General features: G+C 36.7%; 11 protein-coding genes across 11 annotated transcripts; 4 read left to right on the top strand and 7 right to left on the bottom strand.

The window, feature by feature from the left end:
* Nucleotides 1-1,234: 1,234 nt before the first annotated feature.
* On the top strand, nt 1,235-1,465 carry EV154DRAFT_396744 (uncharacterized protein; the record flags this gene model as incomplete). The annotated part of the gene is made up of 1 exon (XM_051595194.1): nt 1,235-1,465. A coding segment is annotated over one exon (231 nt), but the record flags the coding sequence as incomplete, so codon positions are not given.
* Nucleotides 1,466-2,654: 1,189 nt separating this feature from the next.
* EV154DRAFT_400727 (uncharacterized protein) lies at nt 2,655-2,885 on the bottom strand (the record flags this gene model as incomplete). The annotated part of the gene is made up of 1 exon (XM_051595274.1): nt 2,655-2,885. A coding segment is annotated over one exon (231 nt), but the record flags the coding sequence as incomplete, so codon positions are not given.
* A 472-nt stretch (nt 2,886-3,357) lies between these two features.
* EV154DRAFT_479420 (uncharacterized protein) lies at nt 3,358-3,796 on the bottom strand (the record flags this gene model as incomplete). Its single annotated transcript, XM_051598255.1, has 3 exons — nt 3,358-3,483; nt 3,523-3,706; nt 3,777-3,796. 3 exons carry the CDS (start codon nt 3,794-3,796, stop codon nt 3,358-3,360), a joined length of 330 nt encoding a protein of 109 aa, XP_051459834.1.
* Nucleotides 3,797-5,066: 1,270 nt separating this feature from the next.
* EV154DRAFT_501971 (uncharacterized protein) lies at nt 5,067-6,410 on the top strand. Its single transcript, XM_051600754.1, has 6 exons — nt 5,067-5,214; nt 5,289-5,334; nt 5,397-5,459; nt 5,514-5,560; nt 5,626-5,949; nt 6,001-6,410. Exons 1-6 carry the CDS (start codon nt 5,146-5,148, stop codon nt 6,205-6,207), a joined length of 756 nt encoding a protein of 251 aa, XP_051459833.1. The 5' UTR covers nt 5,067-5,145; the 3' UTR covers nt 6,208-6,410.
* On the bottom strand, nt 6,334-7,092 carry EV154DRAFT_416914 (ribosomal protein L6e-domain-containing protein; the record flags this gene model as incomplete). The annotated part of the gene is made up of 2 exons (XM_051595763.1): nt 6,334-6,564; nt 6,619-7,092. The coding sequence occupies 2 exons, from the start codon at nt 7,090-7,092 to the stop codon at nt 6,334-6,336; spliced, it is 705 nt and encodes a 234-aa protein (XP_051459832.1).
* A 1,127-nt stretch (nt 7,093-8,219) lies between these two features.
* Nucleotides 8,220-8,589, top strand: EV154DRAFT_561410 (uncharacterized protein; the record flags this gene model as incomplete). Its single annotated transcript, XM_051605670.1, has 3 exons — nt 8,220-8,343; nt 8,400-8,488; nt 8,557-8,589. 3 exons carry the CDS (start codon nt 8,220-8,222, stop codon nt 8,587-8,589), a joined length of 246 nt encoding a protein of 81 aa, XP_051459831.1.
* A 75-nt stretch (nt 8,590-8,664) lies between these two features.
* EV154DRAFT_583319 (uncharacterized protein) lies at nt 8,665-9,062 on the top strand (the record flags this gene model as incomplete). Its single annotated transcript, XM_051606704.1, has 2 exons — nt 8,665-8,688; nt 8,759-9,062. 2 exons carry the CDS (start codon nt 8,665-8,667, stop codon nt 9,056-9,058), a joined length of 324 nt encoding a protein of 107 aa, XP_051459830.1. The 3' UTR covers nt 9,059-9,062.
* Nucleotides 9,063-9,219: 157 nt separating this feature from the next.
* On the bottom strand, nt 9,220-9,874 carry EV154DRAFT_501965 (uncharacterized protein). The gene has a single exon (XM_051600753.1). The coding sequence runs from the start codon at nt 9,726-9,728 to the stop codon at nt 9,231-9,233; it is 498 nt and encodes a 165-aa protein (XP_051459829.1). The 5' UTR covers nt 9,729-9,874; the 3' UTR covers nt 9,220-9,230.
* Nucleotides 9,755-11,610, bottom strand: EV154DRAFT_501964 (phosphatidylserine decarboxylase-domain-containing protein). Its single transcript, XM_051600752.1, has 4 exons — nt 11,443-11,610; nt 11,219-11,379; nt 10,445-11,147; nt 9,755-10,378 (listed from the first exon to the last, which is right to left on the bottom strand). The coding sequence occupies exons 1-4, from the start codon at nt 11,570-11,572 to the stop codon at nt 9,984-9,986; spliced, it is 1,389 nt and encodes a 462-aa protein (XP_051459828.1). The 5' UTR covers nt 11,573-11,610; the 3' UTR covers nt 9,755-9,983.
* A 2,516-nt stretch (nt 11,611-14,126) lies between these two features.
* On the bottom strand, nt 14,127-15,229 carry EV154DRAFT_501963 (cyclin-domain-containing protein). The gene is made up of 2 exons (XM_051600751.1): nt 14,674-15,229; nt 14,127-14,621 (listed from the first exon to the last, which is right to left on the bottom strand). The coding sequence occupies exons 1-2, from the start codon at nt 15,067-15,069 to the stop codon at nt 14,280-14,282; spliced, it is 738 nt and encodes a 245-aa protein (XP_051459827.1). The 5' UTR covers nt 15,070-15,229; the 3' UTR covers nt 14,127-14,279.
* Nucleotides 15,230-16,607: 1,378 nt separating this feature from the next.
* EV154DRAFT_501960 (SPX domain-containing protein) lies at nt 16,608-19,753 on the bottom strand. The gene is made up of 5 exons (XM_051600750.1): nt 19,494-19,753; nt 18,299-19,412; nt 17,883-18,227; nt 16,994-17,713; nt 16,608-16,931 (listed from the first exon to the last, which is right to left on the bottom strand). The coding sequence occupies exons 1-5, from the start codon at nt 19,553-19,555 to the stop codon at nt 16,728-16,730; spliced, it is 2,445 nt and encodes an 814-aa protein (XP_051459826.1). The 5' UTR covers nt 19,556-19,753; the 3' UTR covers nt 16,608-16,727.
* Nucleotides 19,754-20,563: the final 810 nt, after the last annotated feature.

Here is a 20,563-nt window from a genome sequence, read left to right as displayed (position 1 = left end):
TGCTGGGGATGCTCTAACATTTTTTCTCTAAAATCTTATCTCTAACATTTTTTTCTGACACTTTTCGTGAACTAAATGTTTTGAAAATGACATGTCACATTCAATAGTTTCTCATTGTGCACTAAAAAAAAAGTACTTCATATAAACTACTACACTTGAAACGCAAATAATTATATAAAAATAATTTATTCAAATTTTTCTTTCAAAAATATTATTTGAGGTCTCTTCTTGTGTTGAGGCAAGGAGGTGATAGTCATGTCAAATACAGACTGGAAAAATCTGCAGCAAAAAAAAAAAAACTCGTTTTTAAATTGATATCAAAAATGTCTTTTGCAAGTGGAGCGTTAGTCCTGACCACAGGGTGCATGAAGTGTACTGGCAGATTATTTTTTGGGTGATACTGTCTCATCAAGCTCTAGCTTGGGAAAAAGGTCTCAGGATAGTAATGATTGCGCAATTGGCGACAAGGTTGATTTGAGGATATGTACCTCTTCTCCCTCTGGCAAGACAATTGATCTGATAAATGTTGAATTCGCAAAGGACACAAACAGCAACAAATTCCACGCCGACCATAGGAAAGTATTGCGTGAAGGTAAGGTAAATGCTGACTACTTTTACCGCAATACTTTTATGAAGCCAAGAGAGAAAAGGAACATTTCTGTTCCATGCATGCAGATTGGTGGTATTGAAGGTCAGAAGTCCGAGGTGCAGCTTGTCGATAATAGTCAATGCTGTAAATGGTCGTGCTTGCACTATACATAGCTGGATTTGTTTCAAGTGTGGCAGAACAAATTCACCCTGGGGATAACGCTCCTAACTCAAAAACCATATAAACAACCAAATCCAAGCATTAACGAGGTGTTCAGATATTCTTTTGTACATTGACAAAATAGGCCTAAAGCAGCTACTTGACGGGGTCTTCTTGCGTTTATATATCAACATCACCTCAGCAGAAACCAGAATCAAGATATAAATGTTAACATAGACAATGGCAAAGACCAAATATCTAATGCCAAATCATGACAAGCAAAACAACAAAAACAAGTGCCGCCAATGCCAGACGAAAAAGACGAAGTCTCTGCTGGCCAAAACAAGTCCATTGGTTCCAGAATAGAACAGCATGTTCAGGACATATATAAGGGTATACCACCAGCTCAATAACGACGAGAAGAATAGTATCAGCAATGGATTTAATAGTATGCTTGACCTCACAGACAACGTTGACAGCCCTGGCAGCCAGAAGAGTATTTTCACTGATTTGAAATGGAGACAGATGAATGACAAGTGGAACAAGCGCAAGACATGGAAGGCTTTGAAGGAGCACATTCAGCAAAGGCTGAAGGAAGTAGAGAAATTGGCCACCAGCAACATCAAAGAAGCATACTGTCTATGTTTGAGGTTTCAATTAGAATTTGCAATGACAGCGGATGAACATTATTTTAAAGTCTATGCCTTCATGTATGTATATGTGCATGATTGGGAATTGAAGTTTCTGGCCTTTTCGGTTTTTGTTTATGTGCCAAATGACAAATGACAAAGAAAAAATCTTGGATTTTGAACTCTGCCACCAAGAAATAGCTTGCAGAGGGGACTATGCAATTTAGCTCTGGTCACGCATCTTCTCAGTTGTAATTGAGGACCGAGTCACTGAGGTTAGAATGCTGTACCCCCAGAAAGTGTATCTGTTGGATACTCCTGCAACGCCTACACCAAAAGTTCTTGTTCTTGTAGTTGATAGTTGTCCCGGACACGAAGAAAGGCAAGAAGGCGATAGCCATTTATTTTCACGGGAGAAATCCGCAACAAAAAACTTGTATTGCAATTGCCATCAGAATTATCTTTTGCAAGTAACACGTTAGTTATGAGCATAAGATTTACAATTTTCACTTACTGGTTATTTAGGGTTGGGACTGTTTAAACGGGGTGTACCATATTTCCCTTTGAATAAATTGTCGATGTCTTTCACGAGCATGCACAACACCATGAGCGAGTTTCATCTAGAACATAGTCCCTGCTCAACTAGATATTCAGACACCACACAAGTCTGAAGAGTAATACGGCCATAAGACTTATAAGGATAGGTTGTATCGCTATAATACAAAGTGTGTGTGGCGGCTTATAAATGTAAAGTAGTGTGATCAAAAAAGGTAATGCTAAAGGAGGGAAAATTGGTGTGAGAAGTTTCATTATTACAAATAATAAACAAAGACTAGCTTACGTTAGGATGGGATGATCGATTATTTAATTAATCACATGAGCAGCCAATTTACTTGCAGAAGGCGTAGTAAAAATGAATAGATCACAATAATGAGGTTCCGCCCTCGAAGTCAGTGTGTCACCCTTAGTTTTTTGTGGGCCTCTTTGTAAAGGGTGAGCTTGGAGGAATAATATCAGCCTTGCAAAAGAAAGCTTATAACGATTACATAAAAGCTTGTGGTCATGACAAACGTAGCACTCGCAGAAGGCGTTTTCTTCACGATCACCAAACACAGCAGAAAAAATCCTTGACTAAAGTTGCACGACATAATCCCCCTCTGCAAGCTATTTCTTGGTGGCAGAGTTCAAAATCCAAGATTTTTTCTTTGTCATTTGTCATTTGGCACATAAACAAAAACCGAAAAGGCCAGAAACTTCAATTCCCAATCATGCACATATACATACATGAAGGCATAGACTTTAAAATAATGTTCATCCGCTGTCATTGCAAATTCTAATTGAAACCTCAAACATAGACAGTATGCTTCTTTGATGTTGCTGGTGGCCAATTTCTCTACTTCCTTCAGCCTTTGCTGAATGTGCTCCTTCAAAGCCTTCCATGTCTTGCGCTTGTTCCACTTGTCATTCATCTGTCTCCATTTCAAATCAGTGAAAATACTCTTCTGGCTGCCAGGGCTGTCAACGTTGTCTGTGAGGTCAAGCATACTATTAAATCCATTGCTGATACTATTCTTCTCGTCGTTATTGAGCTGGTGGTATACCCTTATATATGTCCTGAACATGCTGTTCTATTCTGGAACCAATGGACTTGTTTTGGCCAGCAGAGACTTCGTCTTTTTCGTCTGGCATTGGCGGCACTTGTTTTTGTTGTTTTGCTTGTCATGATTTGGCATTAGATATTTGGTCTTTGCCATTGTCTATGTTAACATTTATATTCTGATTCTGGCTTCTGCTGAGGTGGTGCTGATATATAAACGCAAGAAGACCCCGTCAAGTAGCTGCTTTAGGCCTATTTTGTCAATGTACAAAAGAATATCTGAACACCTCGTTAATGCTTGGATTTGGTTGTTTATATGGTTTTTGAGTTAGGAGCGTTATCCCCAGGGTGAATTTGTTCTGCCACACTTGAAACAAATCCAGCTATGTATAGTGCAAGCACGACCATTTACAGCATTGACTATTATCGACAAGCTGCACCTCGGACTTCTGACCTTCAATACCACCAATCTGCATGCATGGAACAGAAATGTTCTTTTTCTCTCTTGGCTTCATAAAAGTATTGCGGTAAAAGTAGTCAGCATTTACCTTACCTTCACGCAATACTTTCCTATGGTCGGCGTGGAATTTGTTGCTGTTTGTATCCTTTGCGAATTCAACATTGATCAGATCAATGGTCTTGCCAGAGGGAGAAGAGGTACATATCCTCAAATCAACCTTGTCGCCAATTGCGCAATCATTACTATCCTGAGACCTTTTTCCCAAGCTAGAGCTTGATGAGACAGTATCACCCAAAAAATAATCTGCCAGTACACTTCATGCACCCTGTGGTCAGGACTAACGTTCCACTTGCAAAAGACATTTTTGATATCAATTTAAAAACGAGTTTTTTTTTGCTGCGGATTTCTCCAGTGAAGCTGAGCCATGGTCTTGGACACCTTCAGCTAAGTCCTGGACTTGAGGGGACTCTTTAAGTTTTTAAATGTTAATCAATCTTGAGTTCATATTTATAAAAAAAAAAAGCATACCTATGACTATAATAGCGAGCTTCAACTAGAACACAGTCGTTCTTCTTCTAATGACTTCAAACACCAAGCAAGCATGTGAGATAGCACGCCCACAAGACTAAAAAAGACAGGCTGTGTCATTGGTAAAGACAAAGTGTACATAATAGTTTTTTAACGTAAAGGAATGAGATAGAGAAAAGATAATGTTGAGGAAAAAGAAAAAGATAAAAGAGAAAGAATTAGTGTGAGAAGTTTCATCTTTTATTTACGAAAAGTTGTTTACGTCAGGATTGATTAATTGGCGAGTGTTTGATTAATCACATGATTCTAGACTTTACTTGATGTCTACTTGATCAATGAAATGTAGTAGCGTACTGGATAAGAATGTATCACCAGTAATCATCTACCTAATACCGTACCCTTCAATTTTACATCAGCGATTCAACACGACTTGCTCATACTAAAAATCTTCGTATGTGTGGATGTTGGTAATAAATAAGACTTATATAATCAATTCAGACCCGTCATTATTTGTTTATAACTGGTGTTTCATAATAATTTGTGAGAAAATAAATACTCCAGAAGCCGCAATTTCTTGGTTTATGAAAGTGTCACCAATGAAAAGAAAGATATTGTTTATTGTAAGAATCGACTGAGATGAGAGTTTTGTTCATTTAGATGCAGACATTAAACAGATATACTAACATATTTGGGGTTTTATGCGATGTCTGTGGCAAGTGAGTAATAATTTTTGTTTTTGCTGTTCTGTTATAGGTATCTGTGTATAAGAAACTGCCAGCATCAACAATATGAAATTTCCTAGTCAGAATATTATTTTGATAAGGTGTATCCAGGGTTTGTAACAAGATAGTGGATGTTCCTCTTTGTTCAAGACCTTTCAGGCTTTTCAAATGAAGAGTAATCTCTGCCCAGTTCTCAAACTTGCTTTTCTTGACTTTCCAAATATTTCTTCCTCTCGTTGTCTAAGCTACCAGTTTTAAGTCTAAATAGCGATGACTTTTCTCATTTAGACAAAACCCAGTAGTGCTATTTTTTTCATTCAGCCACTTATCTCGTACACATTCAGCCACTTTTGGATAGATTGAAACCCAATTTGACCATCATATTACTTTTTTTTTTCCTTAGACAGTTTGGCTTTTTTCTCCTTTTTTATTTTCATTGTAAACATTTCATTAATTCTAGAATGGCAGCAACGTGTTGTTGTATTATTCCCGCCCGAGGTGGTGTTGTTATCAGTGGTTTATTGATTCTGGTAATTACATTTATTCACAAACATGTTTCTCTGTTCCTTAATCTCGCCCTGGGGCCTCTTTTTTTTTTTCATAGGTTGTTTCTGTTGCACTTCTCGGTGCTACTTTTGCACACAAGAATCGTAAGAATGAGCAACAACAGAAAAAAGAAGACAAAAAAAAACTTATAAATTTTCTATAATAGCTATGGTGATTCATCTTTCGATTATCCATGCAGCCCTTCCATGGGTCTATCTTGGCTTTAACAGTAAGTTCTTTTAAGTCATCCAAATAACCAATACTCAAGAAAATGGATTTGTAGTTGCTGCAGCAGTTGTTGCACTCTTTATGATGGTATCCGGCTCTCTTGTGAGTACTGATAATGGATATCATGAATTGTTAATACTCATAGAGTAACTTTTTTTTTTTTGTAGGCTAAACTTAGTTTGATGAGAACATCGAAATTTTTAATATGGATTCTTGTGTTTTTCATGTCAATTTGGGAAGCGATTTCTTTTGTCTTGGCATTGACAAATCGAGCCAAATCTTTAGCTGCTTGTGAAGAGGCCAATCCTACTTCTGCAGCCAGCAACGGCACAGTTACGAACGATAACAGTACACTCTCTTTAGGTGGATACACCGCCACTTATCTTGGTATGCAAATGGGAGACACTTACGGCTTAGCTAATTGTGCACAAGCAGTACAGGCTGATGTCATTGGCAGTGCTGTCATGTTATTTGTGGGACAATTATTTATGGTAACTATTATCTTTTAGTGGGGTTGGCTTTAATTTAACATTCCCAAATAGTTTTATGCCGCCACTGTAGTAGGATCATACACCGCCAAATTGAGAGAAAAGAAATTAGGTCATCGATTACGTGATTTGGAATGGGATGATAATCTCGATGAACTTGCCTCGAGCTACCGGGCTGATGCACGTAACGCACCCAAATACCCTCTTCAAGACATGAAAAAAAAGAAGAGTTTCTTAAAGAATCCCTTCAGTAAAAAATAACTTGTATCATTTTTCCCTCCCATATTCTCTTTTGTCTATAAATCAAATAAACCCTTCATATCTTTTTTTTTTTTTCTTTTTCCAGTTTTATTCCGCTACAAAAAAAATAAAAAAAAAAGGTTTTACTTAGAACTTCATGTTGTGAGGGAATTGTCCCTTTTGAAGACCAAAGGTTTGACCAAGATATTGACGGAGGAAAGGAGTCTTGGAGACAACTTCTAAAAGAGCCTTGTCAATAGTCTTTTGATCAGCAGCCTTGGATTCAGGGAAAGCAGCCTTCTTAGACTCGGTTTCGAGGAAAGCCTTGTCAGTCTTGGCTGCCTTCTTGAAGTAGCTGTCATTGATCTTTTCATCAACCTAAAATAACTATTATTAGTCATCCATTAAAAACAATGTATACTATTATTTTACCTTGACGGCAGAAAGGTCAAGCTTAGTGGAAGTAGCAATGACATAGGCTTGGTTGACACGTCTCAAGGGAACACCGTTGATCTTGAAAGGGCCAGTGATGAGGAGAAGACCAGAATCAAGTTGCTTCAAGACAACGGCACGCTTTCCACGGTAACGACCAGCGAGAAGAATGACGACAGTACCAGCAGTGATGGTGGAACGAAGAGCAGTCTTCTTGGCAGTCTTACGACCTAACTTGGGTTGAGGAACGTCTTCAGCGGGGTAAAAACGAGAAGCCTTTTGGGCAGGAACGGTACGCTTAGCACCGTTCTTACCGCCCTTGACTTCAACAGTCTTGTCAGTGGTAGCAGACTTGACGGGAGAAGCGACGGCAGTGTGCTTACGCTTGTACATGGCCTTCTTGGCATAAACAGCAGAACGACTGAGACGGCTGACACCGGGAGCGAGAACGGAGTTTCTGGGAGCGTGAACCATTGTCTACAAACCATGTTTAATTCCACATGCTATAATTTATAAAGTCCCCCCCTCCCCCTTTGCCGCCGCCACAATTTCAAAATGAAGGGAATGCATAAAAAATAAGCTGAATCTCTTTTTTCACGATTTATATCGTGGATACATCCATCCATCTATCCCAATTTTTTTTTCTGCTGATATCCATCCATCCATTCATTTTGAAATCGGCTTTCGACTATTAAAGATATCGTACCTAGTAAACCTGGAAAAAGAAAAGAGGAATCCGGACACTCAGACAATCACTGTGGCGATGCCCACCCATACACCTCTTGTCCCAGTTTCCCCCCTCCCTCTTCCCCCCCCACTGGGATTAAATCTCAGACTTGCATGAGACAAACTTTTTTTTTCTAGCTTGAAAGCTTAATTCTGTTTGTTGACATACACAATGCTGATCAACACTATCTCAAACACCTCAAGTGACCATCTATCAATTATGCGAAATCAACGTTCTCAAAGTTCGTATAATTTTTCTTAAAGCACTTTTAAAATGTACATATCGTCTTTGTAGTGCCAGCCAAAATCAGATTTTATAGACGAAGTAACTGTTCTAAATGTCTACTATTTCCATATCTAATGAATGGGTCATATATTTAAACTTTTGGGATTAGTGTTAAAGAAATATGAAGTATACAGATCATCGAGATCAATTTTATTAAATGAGGAGCAGGATCAGTAAATAGACACACTTGCAAGTTCGTAGAACATGATTACAGCAGATCTCTACTTTATCTTAAACATTGTATAAACCATAATATTTACTTCCATTCATCCTGCGATAAACGATAATAGCTACACCAAAGTTTATATCAACTGATAGAAAAAAGCTCCAAGTCTTTTTTTTTTTTTTTAAAAAAAAAAAAATGAGCTGATCAAAGGACAAGAGTCGAAAAGTGTTTACTCTTTATAAAATATACTGTACAGCTAAATAAACTAAGCTCTATGAGACACCTCTTGTTCAAAAGGGTTACTAGGCTGTGTTAATAAGGGTAGCTCCGAAAAAAAAAAAAGGAGAATTATGGTGAATTACCGAGTAAAAACAAAAAACCAATTTTCTTGCTTTTTTTTAAAGGCTCTGAATTATTGCACAAATGAGACATTCATCAACAACCCTGTACATTTTGGCTGCTGCTGGAGTGTACGGAAGTACTCATGAATATGAAGATCATGAGATAAATGCAAACGCATCTTCAGCTGGACATAACCACCCATATGGTAATAAGACCCGGACTTGTTTATAATAAATATCATTTGTTTGATTAAATTTATAGTTGGTTTGCCTATCGGTACCTGGAGAATCACTGATTTCAACAGCTCTCGAAGAGAAGAGATCTGTTCAAGCCAACAGGATTTTTGTGTAGTAAGATCCCACTTTATAACAAACATATTGTAAAACATTGTTTTCAAAAAAAAAAATTGAATTTGCAGAATAAATGTGAAAACCAAGTCAGGACCAAGTAAGTAGAAAAAAACAATATTCTACTTGATGTCAATAAAACAAATAACATCAACAACAGCTATTGTAATACAACCACCATGGCGTGGATATGTCTATGTCAAGTAAGGAGATTTTGAAGATGCGTTTAAGGAGTGTTTCGATATAAAACCTTTTTTAATACTCCTTGTATAGAGTCATGTTCCTGATGTTCCGCCTTATCACTGGCCAGTGACGTTAGCAGAATGTCAAGGAAAAGAACAAGCGTGTATGAATAATTGTTTCTACGGCTCTACCAAGACAATTTGCATAGACGCCTGCAGTCGGTACTACACATGTGATAAGGCAGGGAGTCCATTCAGTGGGCTCCGAGTAGAAAGGGAAGATCAAACACCAACATACGGAAACTCCTCCTCGTCGTCCTCCTATTCATTTAACAGATATATATGTGCAATTTATTTCTTTGTCTATTATTTCATTTATTCATATATGTAAACAAACAAAAAAGACATACATATTTCATGCAAAAGGGTGTATGGTTTTTTTTTAATAAATAAATAGGCAGGGCATGATGTGATTAAGGCGTCATTTAGGGTATATTTATTTATTTCACTAGATAATAAAAGAGAGATTATGTACAAAAAGGAAAAGATGTGGATGTGTGATGTCAACTGATTCTACAACAGATGCAATTTTCATCGACATACTGAGAAGGTTTTTTCTTTTGAAGATACTTGTATCTTGACTGATTTGAATTACGATTATTATTATTATTATTACTATTATTATTATTATTAGGGCGTGGTAAATTATCATCTAAACTTGCATCACTCATTCTATCAGGCAAATCTCCGGCGGATTGCCGGTTTTTGGTTTCCATGGTTTCATCGTTTTCAGAATGGCTATCCATCAAAATCAGTGTATCCAGACTAGTGTCACTCATACGCCACATGGGAGGTTGGCGATAGAGTCCAAAGTGAAGGTCACCTGCTGTCATAGTACCTTGGTATGGGTTGGCCATCGCAGCTATATTCAACCCAAACACCTCATCGTCATACAGTTGAATCCTTGCATGTCGTTCAAAAGCCTGATCCAATATGGACAAATGTCGATTTGACAATCGTTGTTGATTCATTCCATTTGTAGAATACCAATATGAAGTCATGGTACTGTCTCTTTAAAAACTTGAAATTATTAATATGATTTTTTTTATAGATGCGTATATAATAAATAAAAAATTAAAAAAAAAAAAGAAAAAGAGAGAGAAAGAAAGAGAAGAAAAGAGGGGAAGGGAATAAAGGGATTATTTTTATGATTACATTAAAGGAGACACCAAGGGAAAGAAAAAAATTATAGGAGTCTCGCGTGTCGATCACTTACAGACATGTGGGACAAAAGTGCTTGTGCGTTATATTTTTTTTTATTCGATTTGACCCAAAGCTTCACCCATTTTAATCTTTTGTCCGGCAGTAACGTTGAACTTGAATGAGCTCGGTGCTTCAAATACTAAAACAACAGTAGATCCAAGATAAAATCCACCCATTTCATCACCATATCTCAATGCCTTACCACCCAAAACTTTACTGGCTGATTTGTATGTCACTTCGGTGTATGTGCCTAATGGAATATCTTCCTTTTGGTTGGTCTTTAAAGCTTCATCGAAATTGATCTTGATGGATCCAACATTAGTGGCACCGACGGGGATCATCGAAAAGAAACCGTGCTTCCATTTACCGAGAAGCGCAACTCTTTCATTCAAAACAAACAAATTCTGCAACAACTTTACGAAATATGGTGATACGGAAAAGAGTTCGCCTATTACACATCATCAGGTTTAGATACTCTCACCCTAAAATTCCTCCTCCCCAAAAAAAAACTTACCGGCGAAATGTCTTCTGGTTTGAACGACCCAATTAGTAGGTGAGTGGAATCGATGATAATCTCCAGGTGCAAGATACACCACACAAAAGAACATGGCATTTCCAGGCTTTACTTTCACATTTGTGATATCAGGTGTGACATCAGCTAATTTGACAAGAGCCTTTTCAACCTTGGGATCCGTCTTTTCTGATCTAACCAAACCGTCGGGGCCGACGGGTGACTCGGTCTTAACAGCATGGCCCTTGATAATCATATCTTCTAAAGAATACTCAATACCGTTGACGTTGGCAAATTCCTCTTCGTCCACAATCTCCAGTGAGTTTCCGAGAATAGCATCGCCAACAGGGATACTGGATTTGTCATCATTACCCAATAATGCGTCCAAGTTGTATGTGACGCCCTTAATTTGCTCGATATTCTCACCTTGCACCACACCAAAATGCAATACTTTACCATCGGAAGGAGAGACTAAGGTAGCATCGGCAATGGGACGAACTCCTTCCTTCAATTCACGGTAGAAGAAAGCAGAAAGGTTAGGATATGCATAAAGATCAGGATTTTTCATTTCATCCAAGTTACAGCCAAAGAACCAACTATATAATTTGTAACCCATGGGACGTAAAGCTTCGGGAATTGTCAATGAGTTGAATGTTCCCCATAATCGAGACATGGATCTTAAAGGTAAAGCAGCTGCAACATGAACCTATTTCAGACATGTCAGAGACAAAAAAATTTAGTTCATTCCTTTCCCTAATTTTTCTTTTGTTTGTTTACCTGCCAAGGTCCGTTAGCTACATATTTAGGCTTTTCCAACTTGTTCTCTTCACGTTGTCTGACTCGGCGGTATTGAATGGCTCCAATAACACCCAAACCAAGTGCAACGGGAATAGGGTACCATTTGGTCTCTGTGTTATTCCAGCTATCGGCTAAGCGACCTATCTTAATTGATCAGCTTAATGTCATTTTTTTTTTTTTAAAAAGAAAGTGTCAAAACTTACCGAATAAAGGCTTCTTTTGTTGTTCTTGTTGTTGTCTGCTTATTGCTGAAACATGGAAATGTTTGCTGAGCGTAACATTGGCTTTTCTAAGGTTTAAAGTACACGAACGTGCTGCTAATTGTAACACCATGTTCTCTTTTCTATTTGGGAAAAAGCAAAAAAAAAAAAGAAAAAAAAAGGCTGGGTTATTTTTTAACCCAGGTAACTTGCTTTTGTGGGACTCTCTCGCGCTCTCCGGTAAATTATGTGACTGATAAATGACATTGTTGGGAGATCATATCAAGAAACAACAAGAACGTTGGAACATAAAAGTTACATGATAATTGCAAGTTATCGGTTGCTAAACATAACAACAGTTAGTTTATCCCTTTTTCTAAAAATTGTGAAAAATTGAGTGAGTGATTTCTACTAATTAGGGACAGTCGGTTGATAGAAAATGAAAGCAGTCTTACATAATTATGTTATCAATGTGTCAGAAAAAAAGCGCTAGTATGCTGGAAATAATAAATGATGGATTCATGGATGTTGTCAAAGATACGACTATCGATTAAAATACCGTATTTTCATTAGGCCTTGTATATTTGAAGTTGTATTAAACTACCCTTATAAAGATATTGAAAAATGCAAGAGGGTCTCGACTGTAGAGGTTTTCTTTTTTGAGATATTGCCTCACTAAAACAAGATATATTTCATCTGTGTTTAGGGAAGTGAAGGGTTGCGTACGAATAATCACTTTGCCATTCAGGGTCTCATCTCTAACTGCTTATAAGAAGGTATATGCATTGGGCAAACCTGTTTGTCTTATTGATATTTATAATTGGGGTAATCCGGCATTTATTTTCAATAGACTATTTCTACTGTTTTTTTTTCAAAAAAAAAAAAAAAAAGTTGCATTTTTAAAAAATATTAAATACATCACTTGGACAATCTTGTCTTACACCAAAATAACTAGAGTTAAAAATAAGCGAGTTAGAAACAAGGTTATAATACGATTCTTTTCTTTATCAATAATTACTTTAGATGTGGTCCGGCAGCTGTTTTTCTAACGGATGAAGAACAATTCCTTGTTTCAGTTGGTCCTAAACAAACATCTATCGAGTTTATTGTTTACGTTATCTTGTTCCGAACATGTAAGAAACTTTTATCTTTTATACTTACAAACATCGAAATCGTCTCTTGATTTCAGCCAGTATTCATCGCCCTCGTGCTACACAACAAACCATCAGTCTTAATTTATGTACATATAACAGTTTAAAACTCTTTTACCATGTATCCATTATGAAGGTATGGGTGATGAACAATATCTATTTTTTCGGAAGTTAGATAGAAATTTTTGCATGACTATCATGATTATCTTACCATCATTTTCTTCCACGTATCTTTTAATTCCAATTTTATTATTGCTGACATATTTTGCGTAATTTATATCGCCCATTCTTGGTTTACCTATCCTATTAAAGTTAGCAAAGTAGTATAGAACAAGGTCTACACTGTCTAAAAAAAAATTTACCAAATAAATATCCGCGTACCTCGTTGGCATTATCTATTGGAAGTCGCTGAAACAAATCCACTGTTAAGAGGGATCCGACTGCAGATCCAAAAGAATGGCTAGCAATAGGTGAGTAAGTGCATTTTAGACTGCCATCTAGACTTACCCTACGACATGCACTCGATAATCAGGATGTGCTTTCAACTGATCGGTTACCGTACGAAATACAATTTCTCTTATATCAAACAACCCCTTTAAGGATCCTAGTATGTGTTTTTAATTTAATTCGCCCCCCTTCTATTATAACTTTTTTTTTCGAAGTGTACTATACCTGTTTGAACTCTTGCTCCAGGTATCATTGGATGATGAGTAAGCTCGTGCTCAAAAAACTTTTGACTAGATTAGTATAATGTGTTGCTTAAAATATCTAATTATAATTACAAGAAGTTTGGCGCGAACAGAGGAAGCACCCCTTAGTATCACATAAATAACTTTCTTCCTAATATAAATGAATAAGAAATAAGAATAAACTTTGCGAACTATCACATATACAGTACTTTTCAGACGTAACAATCTCTCCTGTAACCCCTAAAGGATATGTTTGAAATGCACGAATTACCATGCCATCCGGTAACGTAGAGACACAGTTTTCGCAATCCCATTTATCGAGACTTGCTCTGCAGTTGGACGCTCTGCATAGATTTGAATAAAAAACCGCTTGTTTTACCACGTCCGAAGTTCTATTGAATTTAAAAATCTGATCCGCATCTGGAAGGTGTGAAGCTTCATCCAGGTCCCGGTAAGAGGATAGAAAAGTATCAACAAGAGTGCTGGCTAGACTACGCTTTTGTGGCGTTTTTATGCTTAAACAATGGGCTGCCTGTAGCGCTATGATGGACAAGACAAATAAACTACTTTTTACCATGCCTGAACAGAAAGAGAAAAAAATAAAGAAAAAATGTGAAGAAGAGAAGAATTACGTTTGATACGAGAAACTTATATTTACGGATTTTTTTTTCACATATCTTTAAACTTGGAATGCAGTTATTATTAATTTGCCACATTTTGTGTCTGGCCCATGCTTATGTCAGAATGACTTTGCCGATTTTGAGGGTCTGGGGGGGGATTTTTCTTTATAAGCTTCAGTTGGATATTAAATCTTGACACTTGATCAAATTTAAAATCATGTAGTAAGAAGAGGGGGATTTTAACTACCAGAGTTTATTTGTTTATGTGGATAAATTCATAAGATACATTTTACAGAAAAAAAAAAAAAAAAAAGAAGGGTACACATGATAAAAAGAAAATTATTAAAAAAAAATAAAGGTATATATAAATATATATATGTTTATATTCTACGTAAAGCGTCACCAGGATCGGCCGTACCATTTCCCGAATTCGTCTTTACAAAACTCTGTCTGCCATTACTACTACTGTATCTCCAGTGCTTATCCGGTGGCGTACACTTGTTTTGCATTGTCAATCTACTGAAGGGTCTTGCGATTTCATCATTTGTGTTGGTGATATCCTTGACTATAAGAGGTCCTGTATCTTGCGAGTGATTCCAGTGATGAAGTATACTATCACCATATTTTTGTAATTCATCTATCGTCACAAACAAGCTGTAACTGTTTAATTTTAAAAACTCCAATTCCAATGTGTTCAATTCAGTCACAGGCAATCCACCGACCTACATACTACAATGAATTTTTTTTTTTAATTGATAACAATGAAACACTTACTTTAGCATATCGAGTGTTTGTAAAAAAGACGTCCGAGTACAGTTTACTTGAAATCATCAGGCCGGTAATAATGAGTCGATGTACATTATAAGAGTCAATGTGAAGAGGTTTTAGATGAAGATCTGGGTTAGGTAAGGTCATGCGATCGAAATAAACAAGTAAAGCTATTAAACATTCATTGGCACAAGGACAATATTTCAAAATTCTAGTAAAATAGGCGTGTATAGATATGCTTGGTATAGAACGTGCATGAAAACAGGTATAAGTAGAGGATTGAAACGAATTGGCTTCTAGATGTTGGTCATTGGTCAAGGTAATTTTTTCTAAAAGTGCTGTTAATATCTTTATTGTATCTTTGACTGGATAAGTAGCTAAATCAAATTGTGTTGCATCCATATCATTGACTCTTAATAAGAAAAGAAAAAGATTTTATTTGTAAGGAAAGAAAAAGGATGATTAATATAAGAGGGTTGATCTGTTTTAAAAAAAAAAAAAAAGTGAAAACAATAGCTTAATGCGCTACTTTTAACCCATAACGGTACAAGGGCATCACGTCATCACTTTCTTATTGTGCCAATTAGCTGTTAAAAAACTGTATCAAACCTATAGTGGCACAATGAACACCGGCTCATTATTACTGCTTAATTGAATGGGATAGTAAAATGCGGCCCTTTTTTTTTTGTTTAGTTTTTTTGTTTCCTTTGCAATGAAGAATACCAACCTTAATACACGTTTTTTTGATTCACAGCTACTATTTCGGATGTTACACCGCATCCATTATGTTCTATATATTTTTTTGTTTATATTTGATTTTTCTGAAATTCGAAATAGCTCCCGCTTCCTTGTTCACGGCGGGCAATCTATCATCGCTGACGTAGTTTTTTTTTTCGCTTTTTTTATGGATATTTCTTATATCACAGGCACTTTTTCTTAATGAGACTCGAGCACATTTACTAATAATGAAACATTCTAAAGCGTATACAATATAAATCAGCCGTTCTGTTAAAACAATCAACACCAAACAGAAATAAAAATGTATCGCATGTTTATCAGTTCCCCCAGTTACTTCCGAATGCACATACAGTATCTAAACAACATAATAAACTTGTGTGCCTGTACCCTGTCAAGTCATCAAAGGGATTAAGTGGGCGCTATCGATTCTTGTCTAACTTTGTTTTCGTAACAGTGAACACAAAATCTACCGTGAAACAAAAAAAAAAAAAAACTGATTGATTGTGCTACCAACAAAGTGTGAACCTTAATTCTTTTTGTTATTCATCTTTCACAATTAAGAGAAAAATACCTTGATGCAATCAATCAAAATCATCTCAATTCAAATCCTGGGTTAGCAATGATATCAATTGTGTAACTTCTTTAACGATAGTGACATTTCATAAAGTTATAGGTAGAATAAAACAAATAAAATTACATTCGATTTTTTAATTTTGTAAAGGTAAAATGGTCAACACCAGAGTCGACACAGTTGGATACTAAGATGTTCAAATCATGAGTTGTATCATCATATATTATTAATCTTATTGACTTCACTCTGACTAGGCTGCCCAGTAGCACACACATTACGACTGGTGCATCACTATAGTTTTTTACGGTCAATAAATGAGGCTTAGTAATCCGTGTTACATGGACAGTTTGTACAAAATGTGGATCAGTAGGCCAGCCATATATATGTTAGACTCAAATTCCGCTTTGATGGTCAGCAATAGACGAGCTAATGGGAGCTTTACATTTTTTTGGGAAAGATACATGTCGTTTACGAGATGTTTAAAATTGGAATGACGCTTCATATGCTGTTTATCTATGAAATATGACTAATCTTTTGGAAAGGAGGATTAAAATGTTGCTTTTTAAAAAGGACACTCTAGTGCTAATCATCCGTGATAGGATAATTAAATCGATCTTATAGACAAATTAAGCATTGTGACAATTAAAATAAGCATGATCTATTATATTACATTCAACAAAATATTCTATTTAATGAATGTTAAAGGAGAACGACTTCCCCCCAAAATAATAACAAAGAATATACAAGATCATTAAAATCCAATCAAAACCATTAAGCCATAACCAATTGTTGTAATACACAATGTAGCAAAAACACTTGAAGGAACACCATTAAGAAGGAAATCCTTGGTAGTCAAGTAAGATTTGCCAAGCTCGTCCTCTTGTGAGATTGCATTCATGTTGGGGAAACCTGACACAGGGAGACCCATGGCAGCAGAACAAACAAAGGCAGTACCCTAATATATTCTCATGTTAGTATATACATAGAAAAAAAAACAAGATTGATAGTTGTAATTACCATAACAAGCATTCTTGGTTGAGGGTCTGCTAATTGTGCTCCCACTTCGGCAACAATAGGCAAGACGATAAGTGCAGCCACGGTATGACTGATAAAAGTAGCAATCACAAGTACTAAACAACTGAAAACAAACAAGACTTCAAAAGCGGATAAGCCTTCCACCATGACCTCGATTTGAGATGCAATGGTCTTTAAGAGACCAGAGCTTTCAACTGCTTTACCAAGAGCAATACCACCCATGGCTAATACAATGACGTTCCATAAAAAGTTGTTAAAGTCATCCTTGGTTAAAAGACCTGTACCGAAGAATGCGAGCAAAGGTATGATGGCAATCACACCCATGTCACCAAAAATAGCTTCATAAGAATGAGCCAAACACCAAAGAGCAATTGTAAGTAACGTAACCAAGATAACATAAATTTGGGTACCGTTGATAGGATCCGAATTAGCACGAATAGTATGAATTTGAGGTGTTTGCTTTTCAGGGTTGTAATTCCAAAGAAGCCAAAGCCAAATAATAAAATTGCCGATGATACAAAGAGGAATAGAAATGATGAACCATTCACCCCAAGAAGGAGCAGGACTCATGTTTTGAATAGCAATGATGTTTTGAGGTGATGAAATGGGCGAAGCCATACCCCCTAAATTGGAAGCCAATGCGATACCGATAATTAAGCACGGGCCAAATTTCGAGTCAACTGGTAAAGTACGAAGAATAGGCTAACAAAAAGATAAAACAACAAATAAATATATGTCTATATTTAACATTGACGCGGTACCACCCGCTTTAGCGTATCTCCCCATATCCAACTACAGTTTTTTTTTTTTTTTTTTATTCACACTCTCTTTTTCTTTTCTTTTCTCTCTCTCTCTCCTTTTTATAGTATACCTGTATAAGCGAAAAGCAAAGAACAGGAGCAGCAACATTACTAATCCACATACTAGCAAATGTAGCTACCATCATATTGACCAATAAGACACGATTGGGACGAGTACCTGCTTTTGACAACACAAAAGTTGCCATGGATTTGGCAATACCGAATTTGCTAAGGGCACCAGCAATCGAGAAACCACCTAAAAGCAACATAATGACAGGAGAAAACATGGCACTAAACACTTTTTTGGTAGCATCAGGGGCAGTCAGACGTGTATGTTGGTCATCATCAGAGCGCATCACACGCAAAGTGATGATCATAAATGGAACAAGGAGAGCCGTTACAAACAAAGGCATAACCTGTTAGAAGAACAAAAAGATTAAATTTTTTGTTCGTTTTAAGAGGGGGTAGGGAATATTATTGTGCTTACCTCACCAGCCCATAACATACTAGCAAATACAAGAATAGCCAAACAACGGTTTTGTTCCACCGTGTTAAACATTTCGGACTTCATCAAGATGACAAAGACGGCGATACAAGCCGCCATATAAAGGTAGTTCATTACCTGATCACGAGTGATTCTTAACGTACCAAAAGGAGTGTGTACAGAAGAAGGTTTAACATCACTTAGGCCAACAGTCTGGGTCCTTCTTTCTTGACCTATCATGTCTCTCCAAACGGTATTTCTCTCCCAAACGATATGTTCTCTTAAATGTGTTTTCAATTCCTCGATAGCTAAATCTAGATCATTACCAGTAGCCAAGATAGCATAGGCTCTTTCGGTTTGTTGAATCCTTTCATTCAATCTTGCTTTTGTAACGGTCTTGAAAGGATAGGCCTTGGAGACATAGGTAGAAGTGTAGTAACGCTTTAGATTGTTGTTGGTGATCTTATCATATTTCTTCAATATTTTGGCAAAGGCGGTCAGGTTCAATGCGACAAATGATTTCAATTCAGATAACAGCACAAAAAGGTCAATTGTTCTTTTTCTTAATTCTACGACGTCATACATGGCCTCTCTGGGCCACATGGGACCTCTGGCAGAATTGGGTGGTGGAATATGAGTTGCGGCGGAGGTACGATGATCAATAGGATCTGTATCCGTGACATTTTTAGAAATGATGTTGGGAGGCAAGAACGAATCGCCTTCCACGTTTGACTCACGTCTTGGTAATTGGTTGGTGTTACTTCGAACATGAGCCTCTTGAGCGTCGTCATCACCTCCAACAAAACTAAGACGGCGTAATTGAGCAGAAATAGCTGTGTCATGTCGATTGAGGTATTCAAAATCACCTACCAATTCATCCATCTCATCATAGAGTTCAGTTTCTTTTTTAGCATAAAATTTCACGATTTTATCAAGCGACTTATTCAACGCATTGACAAATTGGTGATTCTCTGCTTCAACAGGATTGTCACTAATGAGAGCCGTTTGTTCACTAGGAACCTCTCCGCCATCTTCAAGATCAATAGAAAGACCATGTCCTTTCTGGGAGACTCTTTCTTTTTCAATCAGGTAAATTAACTTTTTCAAGTTGGAATATCTATGTAAAAAAACGGGTTATTTTTATTTATTTTTTATTTCTTTCTATGGCAGTTGAATTATGTTCGATATGCTACTTTACGGGAGATAATAATCCGCCCAATCCGGTACCGCATTGAACTGAATTTGATGAGAAAACTTCATCTATGGTTATAGTTCTTAATTATATACAAAAAATAAAAGAGAGAGAGAGTCGTATTATGGGAGGGAAATCAGATAAAGGAGGTTCTATTATTAAAAAAAAAAAAGATCCTCCAAATAAAAGATGTATCGGGGTTTTGAATAATATGCACAGCCCATTTTTCAAAGCTTGTTTAAATGAATTATCAAAGAAGAACACGGAACGCATTCGGAATCTACTTGACAAAGACTCCCAGATGTATACTTAAGATATTATCAATAATTGGTTTAAACAGTTTATTGGGCTTAACACTTCGGACGTAACTTGACCGTCATTTGAGAAACAATATGCTCGTGACCGTTAAGATATGTAAACTTAAACCCAAAGTTAAAAACTCTGCCGACAATCTACAAACAAATTATGAGATAGAAACACTCTGATTTAGATTTTGCAAAAGAAGAAATCTGTGTCTTTAATGAAGCTGGATTTCACATTAATTAGACGAGCAATCAAGCTACAGATTTGACTTCGAAGCGTCCATCATATTAAAGACACAAAAAAGTAAATCTCTATCACACACAATTACTGGTGATGTACACGCATATATTATTGTTTATGCAGCAATACGGAAGCTTCGAATCAAAGGAATATCGACTACACCAAAACAAAACAAAAAAAAGTGTATACAGGTAAAAGTGCAATTAGTGTGAAGGAAAAGCTATAATAGAGCTCGTAGATAATAATAATTGAGTACAAAACTCAGGATAGTCCCCCCCCCCCCACTAGATACGAAAGGAATAATAACTATTTATTTCATCAAATTCATGAAAAACTTTCTATTGATGCCATGGAGCTTGATGAAAACCTAAAGGAAGTTTTTTTTTTTAATTATGGACTTTTGCACTATCCACAAATAAACAAACCGGTGATTAGAAAGACTGAAAGTTGCGGTTATAGATTGATGTATTGAACTCCATAATTGAACGTTTTCCTCCCCGTTCTAGGTATGTCCCCAAGAGGGTCTGGTTCCC

Source organism: Mucor mucedo (assembly GCF_025094135.1).
Source record: "Mucor mucedo strain NRRL 3635 chromosome Unknown EV154scaffold_25, whole genome shotgun sequence".
Lineage (NCBI taxonomy): Eukaryota > Fungi > Mucoromycota > Mucoromycetes > Mucorales > Mucoraceae > Mucor > Mucor mucedo.
This window is presented reverse-complemented; position numbering and strand designations above follow the sequence as displayed.

Excerpts from the sequence above, each read along its gene's own strand:
- EV154DRAFT_501960 (XM_051600750.1), bottom strand. The coding sequence starts at position 19,555 with ATGAAGTTTTCTCATCAAATTCAGTTCAATGCGGTACCGGATTGGGCG. Across the intron at positions 19,413-19,493 it reads TGGGCGGATTATTATCTCCC|ATATTCCAACTTGAAAAAGT; the intron begins GTAAAGTAGCAT and ends TTTTTTACATAG. Across the intron at positions 17,714-17,882 it reads TTTGCTTTTCGCTTATACAG|CCTATTCTTCGTACTTTACC; the intron begins GTATACTATAAA and ends TCTTTTTGTTAG.
- EV154DRAFT_501965 (XM_051600753.1), bottom strand. The coding sequence starts at position 9,728 with ATGACTTCATATTGGTATTCTACAAATGGAATGAATCAACAACGATTG.
- EV154DRAFT_501971 (XM_051600754.1), top strand. The coding sequence starts at position 5,146 with ATGGCAGCAACGTGTTGTTGTATTATTCCCGCCCGAGGTGGTGTTGTT. Across the intron at positions 5,460-5,513 it reads GGTCTATCTTGGCTTTAACA|TTGCTGCAGCAGTTGTTGCA; the intron begins GTAAGTTCTTTT and ends ATGGATTTGTAG. Across the intron at positions 5,950-6,000 it reads TTGTGGGACAATTATTTATG|TTTTATGCCGCCACTGTAGT; the intron begins GTAACTATTATC and ends ATTCCCAAATAG.
- EV154DRAFT_501963 (XM_051600751.1), bottom strand. The coding sequence starts at position 15,069 with ATGGATGCAACACAATTTGATTTAGCTACTTATCCAGTCAAAGATACA. Across the intron at positions 14,622-14,673 it reads CAAACACTCGATATGCTAAA|GTCGGTGGATTGCCTGTGAC; the intron begins GTAAGTGTTTCA and ends TGTAGTATGTAG.
- EV154DRAFT_501964 (XM_051600752.1), bottom strand. The coding sequence starts at position 11,572 with ATGGTGTTACAATTAGCAGCACGTTCGTGTACTTTAAACCTTAGAAAA. Across the intron at positions 11,148-11,218 it reads TAGCTAACGGACCTTGGCAG|GTTCATGTTGCAGCTGCTTT; the intron begins GTAAACAAACAA and ends TGTCTGAAATAG. Across the intron at positions 10,379-10,444 it reads AACCAGAAGACATTTCGCCG|GCGAACTCTTTTCCGTATCA; the intron begins GTAAGTTTTTTT and ends GATGTGTAATAG.